The 15061-nt window shown below is 42.4% G+C and overlaps 1 protein-coding gene across 10 annotated transcripts in view; it reads right to left on the bottom strand.

Moving 5' to 3' along the window:
* CASK (calcium/calmodulin dependent serine protein kinase) overlaps positions 1-15061 on the bottom strand; it is a 1261401-nt gene that overhangs the window by 1175453 nt on the left and 70887 nt on the right. For all 10 annotated transcript variants that reach the window (XM_086934112.1, XM_086934115.1, XM_086934119.1 and 7 more), the window contains exon 2: positions 2092-2204. In XM_086934112.1, the coding sequence (XP_086790238.1) occupies positions 2092-2204 (113 nt within the window). The remainder of the gene's footprint in view (positions 1-2091; positions 2205-15061) is intronic.

Here is a 15061-nt window from a genome sequence, read left to right as displayed (position 1 = left end):
GCCCGGTCCGCCCTCCACTCCAACAGCCTCAGCTGCGGTGAACCGGGGTCGGAGGGGAGGAGTGCGGCGTAGGTAAGGGTAGTGTGGCTATTAATCAGCTCACCACCCCCTTTTCTGAATCGTTTTGTCCACCATAAGCGTGGAAGGGTATGCTCAGACATGAGTCCCTTGCTCACTGCACCATCAGGATTCAAGCAAGCCGGGCCGAAGACAGCTGTAATGCCAGAAACCGGTCCCCGGAAGCTTGTTTCCTTTCCAGTATAAGAATTGGCTTGGTAGTTTGGTCTGCCCTGTTCCCATGATGCACTGGGCCAGGGACAGACTAATTTGCATGTAGCCAGGTTCTGAGCTGGGATGGTGCAGTGAGCTACAAATCGGTGATGGATCAAGCCCTGATCTGTTGACTGGGTACGAGTGTTCTGCTTAATTCAGATACTCTGTCCATCACCACCCCCTTTTCTGAACCAGTAAAGTGCAGCAGCCTAGAAACAATTTATTTACACAAGCATTGGTGGAAAGAGGTCTTCTACATTCGTATACAACAAAGCAAACGCATTTGTAGTTCCAAGTTACATTTAGGGTCCTAGTAGTTAGGTAAAGCTAAAATCCACTATGAGCTTTTGATGTTTTCAGCTCAACTTCCAGGTTCTCTCTGACCCACCCAACCTACAGTAGTGGAATAAGAGAAAAGGAGCATTCTACACACAAACAACATTTCATGCTCCAGAACACTCTATATAGGTATAATAGTTACCGTTTTTATTATTAGAAATCTAGCACTTATTATCCCCTCCCCCCTTTATATACTTATATGATGAATGCCTTCAACAAAAAATCTACAAAGTCCTGCGTCACTATTTGGTTAAAACATGGCTTTATCCGTGCTGGTATAACCCTAATACATGTAGCATTTTAAGTGTCCAATCTCCTTTAGTGATGCTTTAATTGCTCACATCATCTGACTTGGAATTCTTTCTCATACATAAATAGGGGAGGGTTGGAGAAGATCGTCCACTATGGTTTCACACAATATTAGGGACATTTTTATAGACATTTTTAAATTATGATGTAATATTTAACTTATTTAATAGACAATATTTTGTAACTTTAATTACAAACTACATATTCTGTCGCCACAACACAACCAAAGAGCACAACATTGTAGATAATAAACAGTGAGCCTGAATTAGTTATATATAAAGTGGCATGCCCTATTAGCCAATGCTGCACAGGTTAAGACCAACATGAACCTGGAAAAGAAATGTTGATCTCAAACCATATTAATGACACTATAGGTGAAACTGAATAACAAACACGTACACAACAGTCAGTGACTTCTCTGTGCTGCACACACTAACAAATGTGGAGGGACTCCCCTTAAAAGAGAGGCACTGAGGAACAATACATTAAGGAAAATCAAACCGGGTGTTTCTGGTGGACTAGTTTCTTTTTAAAGTCCCCAATAGCTGAGAAAAAAAGCCATTGTATCCTTTATTTAATCGCTCAAGGCTTTCTTCTAAAGAGCGAGTTTGAGTGTGTGTTCACTAAATGAAGGTTTTCACCTTGAAAAAGCCTTATGTACAAAAAGTATTTCTTACCAGTGGATAAATCAGGGAGCCACCAGTCAAACACTGTTAAGACTGGGAATGGTCTAAGCATAGAAAACCTCATGTGAAGAAGCCCAAGCTTCACAGGACTGGAAATTTAGTCGAATTAGGACCTCAAATATCTACACCTGCATACCACCTCGGGTGCAAATATCACTTTTCTTCTTCAGGTTTGTTTTTATTCTACCATCCTTTACTCTTTATTGCCCCTTTCCGCTTTTTCTACCAAATCGGAAATTTATTGGCTTTCTATTTGATCGGTTACTATTGAAGGCTTCCCCTACACAGGGGGTGTCATCCTTTCTCCACTTTACCGGCTCCGTCAATAGTACTCTCAGTAGTCAGTTTTTCATTCTTTGTTTAGTACATCATAAAAAAGGACAGCAAATTTATAAGTCTTTGCAAACTAATAAAGCAGCCATGAACAAATTAATACATTTTACTGTGGGAATGCAGAAAGCTACAACACACGAACAATGTTTACCTTCTGTGCTTAGTCCTGGGCTTGAAGTAAACTTTGCTACATCCACAATTTTTACAGCAAACTGCTGTCCCGTTTCTCTGTTGATACATCGCCGCACCACACTGAATGGACCCCTGAAACCAAAAGTCACACGTTAACAATGTTTAATGATTCCGATTTTTTTTTCAAACTTAATTAAAACTATTTGTAAAACAATTGTAGTAAGAGCAACATTACAATTAGTTTCCAGCACAAATCTAGCTTCCCTGGGTATAAGATTACTACACAAACACAGAATTCTGCAGAGTTATCCTATAACACACTTTTGGATTCCAGCTACTCTTAAAAAAAAAATAAAAAAAAACACCTAAGCAGGTCTGTATGTACTTTCAGGTGGTGTGAGGCTCTGCTCGAATGTGTTGCACTTGGGGTTGTTGAAGGCTATACTGACACCTGTCGGAATGATAAGAAAAATTGACCAGAACGCCAACTACACATAAATCGCAGGACCACAGTCCATGCCTCAAATGTTCTATATGTTGTACTTTCTCCATGTGACTGTATTGGTAAAATGGTAACTGTTTGAGAAGGTTGAAGAGGGAGAAATTACTTCCATGCTATACTAGGTTTGCACACAACGTACCTTAAATTAATACTGAATATCTCCACTGAAGTGTGAGATTCAAAACCCTTTATAAAGAGCAAGCACTGGTGCAGAGAATTGTTTTAATTTTTTTTTAATTTTTTTTTTTTACAAATTACAACTAGAGAAACTTTTCTTTATTAAATCTTGACCCACAGACCGCTCTAGTTCTCTGTTCTCAAAAAACGTATCTACAATACGATTTACAAATCCAGGGCATTGGGACAGATCATTGCTTGTGACTGGATGACTTTTGTGTCTCTCAGTTCTCTGCAAATATATACAATGACTTTCCTCTCTATTATTGTGCTTGTCCATCAATGGAACATTCCTACTTTACGAGGTTTCTAAGTTGTTAAATTAGAAACCTGGTAAAGTAGGAATGTTAATGATATCAAATTTTATTTTGTCTTAACTATTTTAAATTCTCTATGCTAGAATCCAGCAGTTGCAAAACGTGAGTGGTCCAGTAGGCAAGTGCAAGTTCTCAAACCTCCCCACCCACCCCCGTTAATTTTTTAACCCCTAGTTTTTATTGTTTGAAACTTTATGCAAGGACCCAGCAGTTGCACACTGATATTGGGGTCCCTCGCTTTATTTTTTAAGTCTCCCAGCCAGTATGTTCATTTTCTCAATCTCTGCACATGCTCCCGATGTTACTTACAAACCCCCCCTCCCTCATAGTGTTTTATATTTTAAATAAGGGCCCAGTATCTGCAGTCTGTTAAAGGCTGTTTGCTGCTTTCCTTTAGATGGAAGCCATGAACAGACCTGGCTGTTCGAATAGCCCCACCTACGCAGTGCCTGGATACCCCTCAAGGTGATTAGCGGGCTCTACTAATACTAATTAATTGATTTAATAAATCAGCTAGTGCATCAACAATAACAAACCAGTTAAAGTAAAAAAACAGTACAATTATCTCTTTAACCCTTTCCATGCGGCCGCGATTCCCCTGGTGTGCTGTAAACAACACGAACAGGGGCGGGCCGTGACGAACCCCAGCCGTCAACAGCACACGAGCACCGTAGTGCATGACGGCTGGGGTTCGTCATCAGCATGGAAGGGGTTAAAAAATTGATAAATTCTCTTACAAATGATTATCCTAGCGCAATCTGCATAATTCATACAACACTAAGAATATTTTTTTGTATTCAAATCATTTTTATTGAAAAAGAAATGGAAGAAAAGGAAGAAAAAATGTAAAGTAAAAGACACAAGATCACCTAATACAAGAATTGAATTACATACAAGGTCATAACAAAATCATAACAAAATCGTAACAGTATAATTCTATTCCTGGTCAAGGGGGCATCAAGTCAGAGGGTTCATTTATAAATCTATCTAACAAAGTCTAAGATTGTACCTTTTAAATAGAAGGAGCAGGATTCCTAAAGTCGTGAATGACTGTGGAGCATTTAAAGAGATCCTTTTCAAAAGTTTTGAAAGTTTGGGTATTCTTCAACTTTTAAATAATCACGCTAACAGAAAACTCAGCCGAAAATTCAGTCGAAAAAGGGTCAAGTATTTTCCCTTTTTTATTCATCAGTTTAAGGCATAAACATATTTTCAATTCACAATAAAATCACTTTTGGGGTGGCTCTTAGGCTTACTACAATTGTATACCAAAACAGTATAACTGTTTTACAATGCCAAGCCATAAATATGAAATGTGCTAATTACTCTCCATGTCTAGTGGTTCCATCCCAGCTTGGAAATTAACAGATTGCATTTAATTGAACTACATATTTATTTTCACCTAATATTTTGAACGTTTCATAAGTACAGTCTGATGCATACAGAGTATACAAAAACCTTCCCTAATGAAGAGAAATGGGTGCAGTTCAATCAGTATAATTCACGCTAACTAAGCTACTAGAACATGCAGCTTACTGCATAAATCAAAAACTTTTACGACACATAAAAATAGCACACAAGACCACTTAACAGGAGGCAAATTAGTGTCCTGATACTAGGACAAGAACCTAAAGGACTAAGATATTTAAGTTTACAAAAATAGTGTAAACAACCTTGTAAATATTTTTTCTGTTAGTTACTAAACTGTTCTTACTTTTCTAAATACGAAAGAAAGTACATCAGAAGAGGTCGAGAAAGGACCTGCTCATTCATAAGGGTCTTTCTTGTACATTGATAATCACTCCAGGTTATGATAGCAGACATGGAGCCACGCTTTACACACTTTCAATGATTTCTCAATAGAATGTTTTATTTATACCACGAAAAATAATCATGAACAATTCTACAGGATATTTGCAAAGTGTATTTTAGATGAAAAAACACTACTTAATACAATCTCAAAGGCAGCAGGGAGGGCTTCATCGCAATGGAACAACAACGTGTGTACTTAGTCACAATGGAATAACCTTATTTTGTCTCAATGGAAGTTATTTAGTGCAGAAACAACATGCACTAATGTTGTCATTTTGCACACGAACAACGTAGGTTTTACCCAGTGTCTTTTGTTCCGGGAGATTTGTACCAAGGAGAGAAAACAGCAGATTCAGATACGTGCACTTGCACCTTCACACACATTCTTCAATTGTTCCCCCCTCCCCCCCCCCCCCCCGACCCTATTACAGTTTCTAATTACAACTCTCCAAACTTTACTTTGCTAAATCTTCGCAACACGGAAATAAAATTCCATGTTGATTGCTAACTTATTGCAATCATTTTTCTAAGAAAAACTGGATTGATTAATTCAATTAAGCACTGGACAAAAAAGACCCTCCCCAAACATACAAAGGCATATTCCTCGCGAAAATTGTTTAACAGTTTCTCATTTAATTGCATCTTGTTTTGTGGAGACTTCTATGTCAGTCAGTATGCACTCAAGAGGTTACCAAAAATCACATGACCAGATGAGGCTAGGTAAGTATTTTGGTGAAACTATCCGTTTGGACACATTACTTGTTCTTACATTTAAATAACGTTTACATACAAAGCATGCCTAATGGAAGAGTAGAAAGACCAGGAGTTCAAATTGTCATACTTTTTTTTTTTTTAACAAAAATAGAAATACGAAAGTAATAGCAGTAGGGTTTTCTTATCCTTGATACAAATCTATGTCAAAAAGAGACCATCAGAAAACATGATTTGTTAGTTCAAGCAAGAGCGGATTGGTACATGCAGGAAGGGTAGTTCATTTGTGTACTCTCTTTTCATCCTTATACGAACTTGCCTTACTTCCAATTAACATGTTTAAAGGCAGGCAGAACCTATGGACTAAGTTAATAAGTAAAAGGGCCCTCTCCTATGCAGAGAAGCCCACCTAATGGTAACTAATTACACATCGCAAGAATTATTTGAAAAGCGCATAAAGCTGAGGCCCAGCAGATCGTGGAGGAAGATGCAGTCAAATCTAGTGAATGCCCTAGTGGTGGCATAAAGGTACATATTGCAAAGAAAGGACACGTCAAATCAAACAGACTGTAAGAAAATGTCTGGTTCAGGTTGCAGATGCGTAGTGGTACCCATATTTAGCAAGCAAATAATATATTTTAATTGATCTCATGAGTGAAAGACACTATGAAAACACAATAGATTTCCTTTGAAAAATAGCTTTTGTTTCGAGGCATACAAAAACCCATCATATTAGGCAACGGTAGTATCTAGAGTATTTGTGATACCAAGAAAGCATTAAGAACACAAAGAGGTTGCATGATGCCTTATCTGCCTGCTCTGTATAATGGAAAATCACCAGGAATTTGACATCTAGAGGAGCTGTTCTTATCCTGTGGAACACTAGTGTCCATGACGCCCAGTTGGGGATGGTGGTGGGATCAGGGGGTTCCGCGACAGTTTAGAAAATGAATTATTATTTGAAAACCAGTAAATTATGAATAAATAAAACATTGAAAATGAAACAATTTTAAACAGTTTGCAAATATGAATGAAAATTGAAATGGGGGGGGGGGCGGCAGGATGCTAAAAATTAGTTGGTATCCTTCTCCTGAGTCATGTGAGTAGCACAAGTACAGCAAACAGAAACTAGCATGGACAATTAGAGCCTCAAATGAAGAATTGGCATGGGCTGACAAAGAAAGAGCCATGCTTTAGAAGCACCAACGTAAGTGATGTGCTAGAGTTTAGTGTATCACTTTGTTCATAAAAGTACATTTTGGAAAGCTCCAACCTTCCCAATAAAATTTCGATTTTTTATTTTTTGTGAAGTAAATAAAATATTTCTGTACTTATTTTGTATTTTGTTTCATGTATCTTGTTTCTGGGGTTTTTGGGGGGTTATTTTGGGGTTCAAATAATTTGCATTGGTAGGGTATCAAGTCTTCCAATAGTGATTCAGTGGGGGTTCACAGAAATCAAAAAGCTAAGAACCGCTCATCTACAGCATGGAAAAATACTTTCAGCTGCACACTAGTAAGGTCTATGCAAGTATATTTTTATAGCCCTGCTTTACATTACAGAAAACATACTTCTCAAAAGTGTGATTAAATCACGAAAATAAATGCACAGTTCAAGGATTATCACGAAAAAGCTAAGAACCGCTCATCTACAGCATGGAAAAATACTTTCAGCTGCACACTAGTAAGGTCTAGGACAAGGCTTAAGAAATAGGTAGGTAGGAACTCCAGGTGGTGGTGGAAATGTAGAGGGAGTGGTAAATCCTGTTTGGAAAACTGAGCAATACAAATCTTTGATTTGTCTTGTATATGCAAGTATGTTTTTATAGCCCTGCTTTACAGTACAGTAAACTTACTTCTCAAAAGTGTGATTAAATCACGAAAATACACGAAAATGCATGCGCAGTTCAAGGATTATCACGATTCATAAGGTTATTTGAAATGTAGGGCCCTTTACATAATGCATGTTTTTGGATGCCTGCTTGACAAGCAGTGGAACGTATGTCATGTAGGGTGAGTAAGCACTACGAGTTCATAACAACCGCTAATACCTGTATTTTACCCCACAACATATCTGTAAAGCCTAGTAAACTCGAATGTGGTCATTTCTAGCTCCACTACAGCTCTACAAGCTAGACCAGTGGTTCCTAACCTGTGGTCCGCGGACTCGTATGACCTCTTACCAATATTTTCTGTCAATAATTATAAAAATTTGGACCAAAGTAATTAAATAAGGATGTTCCTCGCACAAGAGTAAAGGCAAATACAATGGGTCATGAAATCCACTCTGGGATAGTATCAGGTGGAACAAACACTGCCAAATCTTCACAATCTGAGAATATCACTAATATTATGTTAATCCACTGTAAACTGAGTTATGAGACTTTTAACAGCAGCTACAAAACTTATCTCGAAGAAAGGAAGCAGAGGGAGATTAAATAGGTGTTGGTGTAGGCAGCAAAGAATTTACCCTGACCTCCTGACACTTTGCACGTTCGGAAGATACGTACACAACATGAAGATGCTAGCTAATGGGAAGAGAAGAAATGGTTTGAGTTAAATTTAGAATGGACAAGGTGGTCGTTATATTTTCTACATGAACAAGCATTGGAAATGCAATAGGGCTCGCATTAGGAAAGTTTGAGCTATTGGTCTTATAAATGATTTGTTTTTATTATTTTTTCAATTAGATAAATAGCTTTGTCATTTACAATGGCAATAGTTATAACTTTCGCAAATGTGACACATATAGCATTTGTAATGCAACATGTTTTGTATTTACGTGACTTAGATGTATTGATATTACAAATAACAATGCTTTTAATTTTTTTTAAATATTTAATACTTAAATAATTTATTTAATTTGTAATGGCAATAGCTTAAATTTTTGTAAATTACTTTTGTGAAGATTATGTTCAGTGTTTTTTATTGTGACGAAAATCCAAGAACAGAAATGAAATATTATCATCTTTTTGTGATTTGTAATAAAGCGTGAAAGCTTGAAAACAGCTTGAAACATTGAAAGAACATATTTGAACCAGTGATGCTGTGGTGGTGCCGAGTGATGCTGTGGTGGTGCCGAGTGATGCTGTGGTGGTGCCGAGTGATGCTGTGGTTGCGCAGAGTGATGCTGTGGTTGCGCAGAGTGATGCTGTGGTTGCGCAGAGTGATGCTGTGGTTGCGCTGAGTGATGCTGGGGTTGCGCTGAGTGATAATGTGGTGGTGCTGAGTGATACTGTGGTGGTTCTGAGTGATACTGTGGTGATGCTGAGTGATGCTGGGGTAGCGCTGAATGGTGCTGTGGTGGTGCTGAGTGATGCTGGGGTGATGCTGAGTGATGATGTGGTGATGATGTGGTGATGGTGAGTGGTGCTGAGTGATGCTGGGGTGGTGCTGAGTGATGCTGGGGTGGTGCTGAGTGATGCTGAGGTGGTGCTGAGTGATGCTGGGGTGGGGCTGAGTGATGCTGGGGTGGGGCTGAGTGATGCTGGGGTGGGGCTGAGTGATGCTGGGGTGGGGCTGAGTGATGCTGGGGTGGGGCTGAGTGATGCTGGGGTGGGGCTGAGTGATGCTGGGGTGGTGCTGAATGATGCTGGGGTGGCGCTGAGTGATAATGTGGTGGTGCTGAGTGATACTGTGGTGGTTCTGAGTGATACTGTGGTGATGCTGAGTGATGCTGGGGTAGCGCTGAATGGTGCTGTGGTGGTGCTGAGTGATGCTGGGGTGATGCTGAGTGATGATGTGGTGATGATGTGGTGATGGTGAGTGGTGCTGAGCGATGCTGGGGTGGTGCTGAGCGATGCTGGGGTGGTGCTGAGTGATGCTGGGGTGGTGCTGAGTGATGCTGGGGTGGTGCTGAGTGATGCTGGGGTGGTGCTGAGTGATGCTGTGGTGGTGCGGAGTGGTGCTGTGGTGGTGCGGGGTGGTGCTGTGGTGGTGCTGTGGTGGTGCTGTGCGGTGCTGTGGTGGTTCTGAGTGGTGCTGTGGTGGTTCTGAGTGGTGCTGTGGTGGTTCTGAGTGGTGCTGAGGTGGTGCTGAGTGGTGCTAAGTGGTGCTGTGGTGGTGCTGAGGTGGTGCTGAGTGGGAGATGAGGAGAGGGAGAAAAAGGAGAGGATAGAGAGGGTAAAGAGAAGGAGAGAGGGGGAGAGAGGAGGGGGAGAGAGGAGAGAGAGGGGGAGAGAGGAGAGAGAGAGGAGAGAGAGGGAGAGAGAGGGGGAGAGAGGAGAGAGAGAGACGGAGACGGGGAGAGAGGAGAGGGAAGAGAGGGAAAGGGAAGTGAGGGAAAGGGAGAGAGGGAAAGGGAGTGAGGGTAGAGGGAGAGAGGGAGGGTAAGAACAGAGGGGGAGGACCAGAGCGAAGGACGGAGGGGAGAGAGAGGGGAGGGGGAGAGAGAGGAGAGCAGGCAGAGGGGGAGATGGGGAGAGGGAGAAAAAGGAGAGCAGGGAGAGAGGAGAGAGGGGGAGAAAGGAGAGAGGAAAGAGGTTGAGAGAGGAAAGAGGTTGAGAGAGGAGAGAGAGAGGAGAGAGAGAGGAGAGAGAGAGGAGAGAGAGGGGGGAGAGAGGGGGGAGAGAGGGGGGAGAGAGGGGGGAGAGAGGGGGGAGAGAGGGGGGAGAGAGGGGGGGAGAGAGGAGAGAGAGACGGAGACGGGGAGAGAAGAGAGGGAAGAGAGGGAAAGGGAGAGAGGGAGAGGGGAGAGAGGGGAGAGAGGGAAAGGGAGAGAGGGTAGAGGGAGAGAGGGAGGGTAAGAAGAGAGGGGGAGGACGAGAGCGAAGGACGGAGGGGAGGGGGAGAGAGAGGGGAGCAGGCAGAGGTCGATATGGACCTGGAGGAAATCGTACCACTTTATCTAGAAATCAAAAGGGAATCTGCCATTAGTGTGTGTGAACTATTTTCCTATTCACCCACAATTAAAAGAACGAAGAGGAGAAACTCCTGAGAGTATCTGAGGACAATCTTAGTTTTGGGCACAGAAGCTGCCATCTTTTTCTTTGCAGACAACACCATCATCGTTTGAAGGATGATGATCAGACAGGAATACTTAAGGACTAACAAATAATGCCCTAAAATCCAAGATTTTTTTAGTTAGCCCTAGAAACATTAAGGACAACAGATTTGTTGGAACCATTCACAAATGGGTTAGCTTATTGACTGATTTGGTGGTGTAATGCAAACTTGAACTGACGGTATTATCGGTCCAAATAGCTACCAAATCTGGCCATAGTGAATGGGGGTATACTGGAACCTTGCCAGAATGTAGGGTGTGGAATATGTACCTAAGCTCAAAATATATGTTGCAAAGACAACTGCGGTAACATTAGATGTGGTGGGACACTCCCAAAACAGAGAAAAGGTTTTTGCTCCGAATGTTGGCATCGCCTCAATCGAGCTCAAATTGTGTTGTCTAGCAGGAGGCTGCGGTCCACTTCCTGGACGACAGGATCAAATGTGCACCCCAAAGATTATGATTTCCAGTTTGGTATAAATCACAGTTCAAACTTACCACAACGTCCTTGGTGAAATGCCAAACACGGAAACTGCTTGTGCCATTCCTTGGATAAAATACGTGTAGATGTAATTTGTAAAGATGGGGCGTGACGTAGTATGCAGCCATCTAAAAAAATATCTTCTTACACAAGAAGTAATTTGAAGACATGCTTTACTCCCTTGCCTAATAGGAACAGGCACTTAATCAGCTACAAAAACCAAGACGGCAGACATTATCGTTAAAAGCTGGATAAGAAGGCAGCCATATTTGCACCGAGTCTTTAAAAGAAAAGGTTTATTGCTCCGATTTAGAGTGAGCCTAGTAATAGAAATGCTACCTTTTCCCCAGGACAGTGCTGAAGTGAAAAGCGGACTTCTGTGCCCATGTAATGTGGCCTCTGTACAGACATGAATGCATGTTTTTTCTGTGCTTTCTTGAAAGGACCTTGGAGCACGTTTATTAATTAGGCCATATTACGAACTGTGGGTCACTTAATTTATGCGAGCCTTTATAATAAACCTACTGGTGCAGAAAAAAATGTAATATAAACGCTCTGCAGGAAAGGCTTGCGGCCGCGAAATGAAAGTTTAAAAAACGCGGCCGCGAAATGAAAGCCTTTGATGCAGCAGGGGGGTGGGGCGGAGCGGATACCTTTGAAGAGCTGCTGCTGGCGGCACCACGCTGGGGAACAGATGGCTGGCTTTGATGTGCACGCGCTTTTTAGGTTAATGCGCTTGCGCATTGACCTAAAAAGCGAACAGGCACAGCATCAAATCGCCAGTTTGGTTAAACTCTGGTTAAGCCCCTATATGTCTCGACCTCTGAATGCGCAAGCACATTGCAGAGGTCGAGCCCTAAAAAGGATTTTATGGCTAGCTCAATGTATAAAAGGAAATTTCTTCAAAACATCCACCACTGACAAACCGGCTATACAACGGAACAATATTGCTTTGCAACTAATTTTAGGGATTATATTACAGGAATTATACACTGTAAACCCATAAAAACAACACCTTCAGGGCCTTCTTGAACTTCATGCAAGACAATCACTTACACAAACTTCGCCTCTCACAATAGGGAAGGCTGTTCAGCCTTTGTGGCTTTCCAAACGTCAGTAATAACAAAGAAGCCTGAATCCAGAGAGTATAAAACCAGCCTTCCCAAACCAGTTGGTTAATTAAGATGAGATATTGTGGGCCAGTATCTTTTAAGGACGTCTACAGATACAAGCTTAAACTTGATTTGTTTTTCCAATATATGCATTCTTCAGTCAATCTGCATTAGCAGCTTGGAATCAGTATTTTGTGATCACTAGGTTGTCGCTGGAGTCAGGGCAGGTAGTTCCACCTCTCCCTGTGATCCATGTACCTAAGCAGGAGAAGTACACCCATGCTCCTGGTGTGCAGACTGGACTGTGCAAGGCTGCAGAATCAGGCAACAAGTGCCCCAGATCCCTCCTTGGAAGTTTGCGATTTGTTTTCTTCTAGTGCTGCACCCTGGCTCTTTCGGTCAGGCTGCACATTTTCAATTCTGGGGCTCAGTCATGCTGCCTCTCTGGCTCGAACGGCCAAGCCACACAAGTTTAACCTTCTGGACGTCCGACTGCCCCATCATGCCCTCCCTGTCCCTGCTGCCCATTCTGCCCTCTGCCGGGTCACCCATGTCCACCTATGTGCGCATGGCTGTCATGAAAGCGCAGTACACCAGCTGCACTCCTGCTTCCGGGCTGTGTGCAAATGGAGCTGTCTCAAGATAAAAAGATGTCAGCCATAAGTTTACTGGCTAGAGCCAGAGGCATGCTAAACCTTAGCTGCAGGCTCACTCCCCCCGTTCTTCTTCCCAGCCACTGCAGCTGGCACCAACTCTCAGTGCCCAAGACACATTCCCACTTTCTGTCTGTGGGTGGTTTCAACTGAGCCAAAACAGCTTCCCCAGGTGCACAGCCTCAGAGAGTGAGCATGTGAACTATGCTGTCTTTAAGTTTGTGTGTATGTACCGGAAATAATGCTCCATTCTCACTTTTCTGCATCTGGTGAGAAAGTGTGGGGGGGGGGGGGGGGGAACAAATTAATAGATATGGGTTCTCAATATTTATCTTGTTTTGTGTATTTTCATGTAAAGTAACTTTTCAAGATCCAAGGCTGGGACAAGACCAAGGATAGCAGTGCAGGATACGTACAGTTCAAGGTATTAAAACAGTGTCAATAGGCCTTCCATGGCTGCCTCTTTGAGCCTGGGGGATATGAGGCCCTCTCTGGTCATCTAGCAATAATGACGACCATGCATGCGGTAGGCAACTCTAGGAAAAAAGTTTATGCACAATGGTGGCAGCTCCCCGCTCTCAACACAACCATCATATTGAGCCTCCGTAGGAGGGGGTGGTAACCTAGGCTCTGCTAAAGGAGGGGGGCGGGGGACAATACACTCGGGGAGTATGTATGCAAGGCAAAACAGTCCAAATCTAATCCCTCTTTCAGCAAATCCATTACCAGGACAACCAATAAAATGTAATGCACTACAGCTCTGGGGGTCATACTGCTTCCCACAGGCAAAAAAATTCAATAGAACCTCCTTGCCATAGGTTGTATTAATTTCCGCTTCACAAGAGATTCTTGGAACTTCAGTTTCCCAAATGTCCTGGTACTGTCAAGTCTATTGATAAAGTCCTCTGTATGGCGCCTGAGATTCTGGCTACCACACATTGCCCTTGCAGAGTGCGAGGTGACAGGGCAGGTGCTCCTGGGTCATTGTGGAAAATGTTAAAGGACTGGCTGGCCCCATTTGGAAGACAACCCTCTATTTTCTGCCCCTAAATCCTTTCTGAGTTTGTGTGTTTAGAAATGTCCCGTCACTCTCCCCCACTCTCCCCCCCCCGCCTCCGCCTCCTTTGTGGTCGACCCTTATTTTCTGCAGCAACTTTGCAAATCAATAGATTTTATGGATAAAGGTGCCTTAAGCCTCAACTAAAAGCCCCAGTCCCAGGTAGCCAATGACAGGGGGAATGTCTGAATGAGTGGATAGAGAATGAGTGTGCCCATATGAGAGCAAGGTGAGCTGTGTAAGTGCAGGGTGAATGGTGTGCCTCTGAGTGTAGGATGAAAGAATAGCCCAAGTAAATGCAGTGCAAGCGTTGTGCCTGCAGGCGGAGTGGCGTGTCTGCATGAGTGCGCAGCATACCGCATGACTGAGGGGTGCGCGAAAAGCAGAGGGAGAAGTGTGTCTTCATGCATGCAGAGGAAGGGGCGTACCTGTGCGAGTGCAGCACATTAAAACCAGAACTACTGCATTGCCAATGCTTGTTTTTTGTCATAATATGTATACATGGACCTTTTATACCTTCATATGCTCACGTTTTTTGCTATGTGGTTCAACCAGGACAGGTGTTTCAGAACAGCCTCACAGTGTCATCCCTTGTCTGACATTTCTACCCTGGTGCAATCCTGTTGGTGGTTTTGACATTCACAAAATTCTATACCGAAAACACACTTTATAACTGACGGCTGCTGTTGAATATGTTCAACTTTTTTCCCCTCAAGCATCAGCACAGTGACGAAAAAAAAGTGGTGCAGCCTAGCGGTTGGGAAACTGCATTACAACAATATCTGACGTTTTGTGCATGACTGAATAATCTGGCTTATCTTTCACAAAAGAGCGAGGCTTTTTTCCACTGTCAATAGCACTTTCCACTTCGATGTGCTTAATAATGATATGTACATTTTTACTATTAAAATAGCCTCGGGTTTTGGCGGAGGTCAGGTACCTTCACACCCTGGTCTTAAGGATCTTGTCACAGAACGGAGTCCATTTTAATGTGTTGATTTCGAGAGCCCGAGATGGTGCACATCCCTGCCCACACACATCAATAACAGAGACTGAATTTTTTGTAGCTTAATATAATAACTTCCGATGAAGCAGCTCTACATTATCAATCTTGAAGACAGACGTTCTGTTTGTATTCGCAGCTTTTCAGTTTCCAGAGACATAAC

The sequence above is a fragment of the Lissotriton vulgaris genome, chromosome 8, assembly GCF_964263255.1.
Source record: "Lissotriton vulgaris chromosome 8, aLisVul1.2, whole genome shotgun sequence".
NCBI lineage: Eukaryota > Metazoa > Chordata > Amphibia > Caudata > Salamandridae > Lissotriton > Lissotriton vulgaris.
This window is presented reverse-complemented; position numbering and strand designations above follow the sequence as displayed.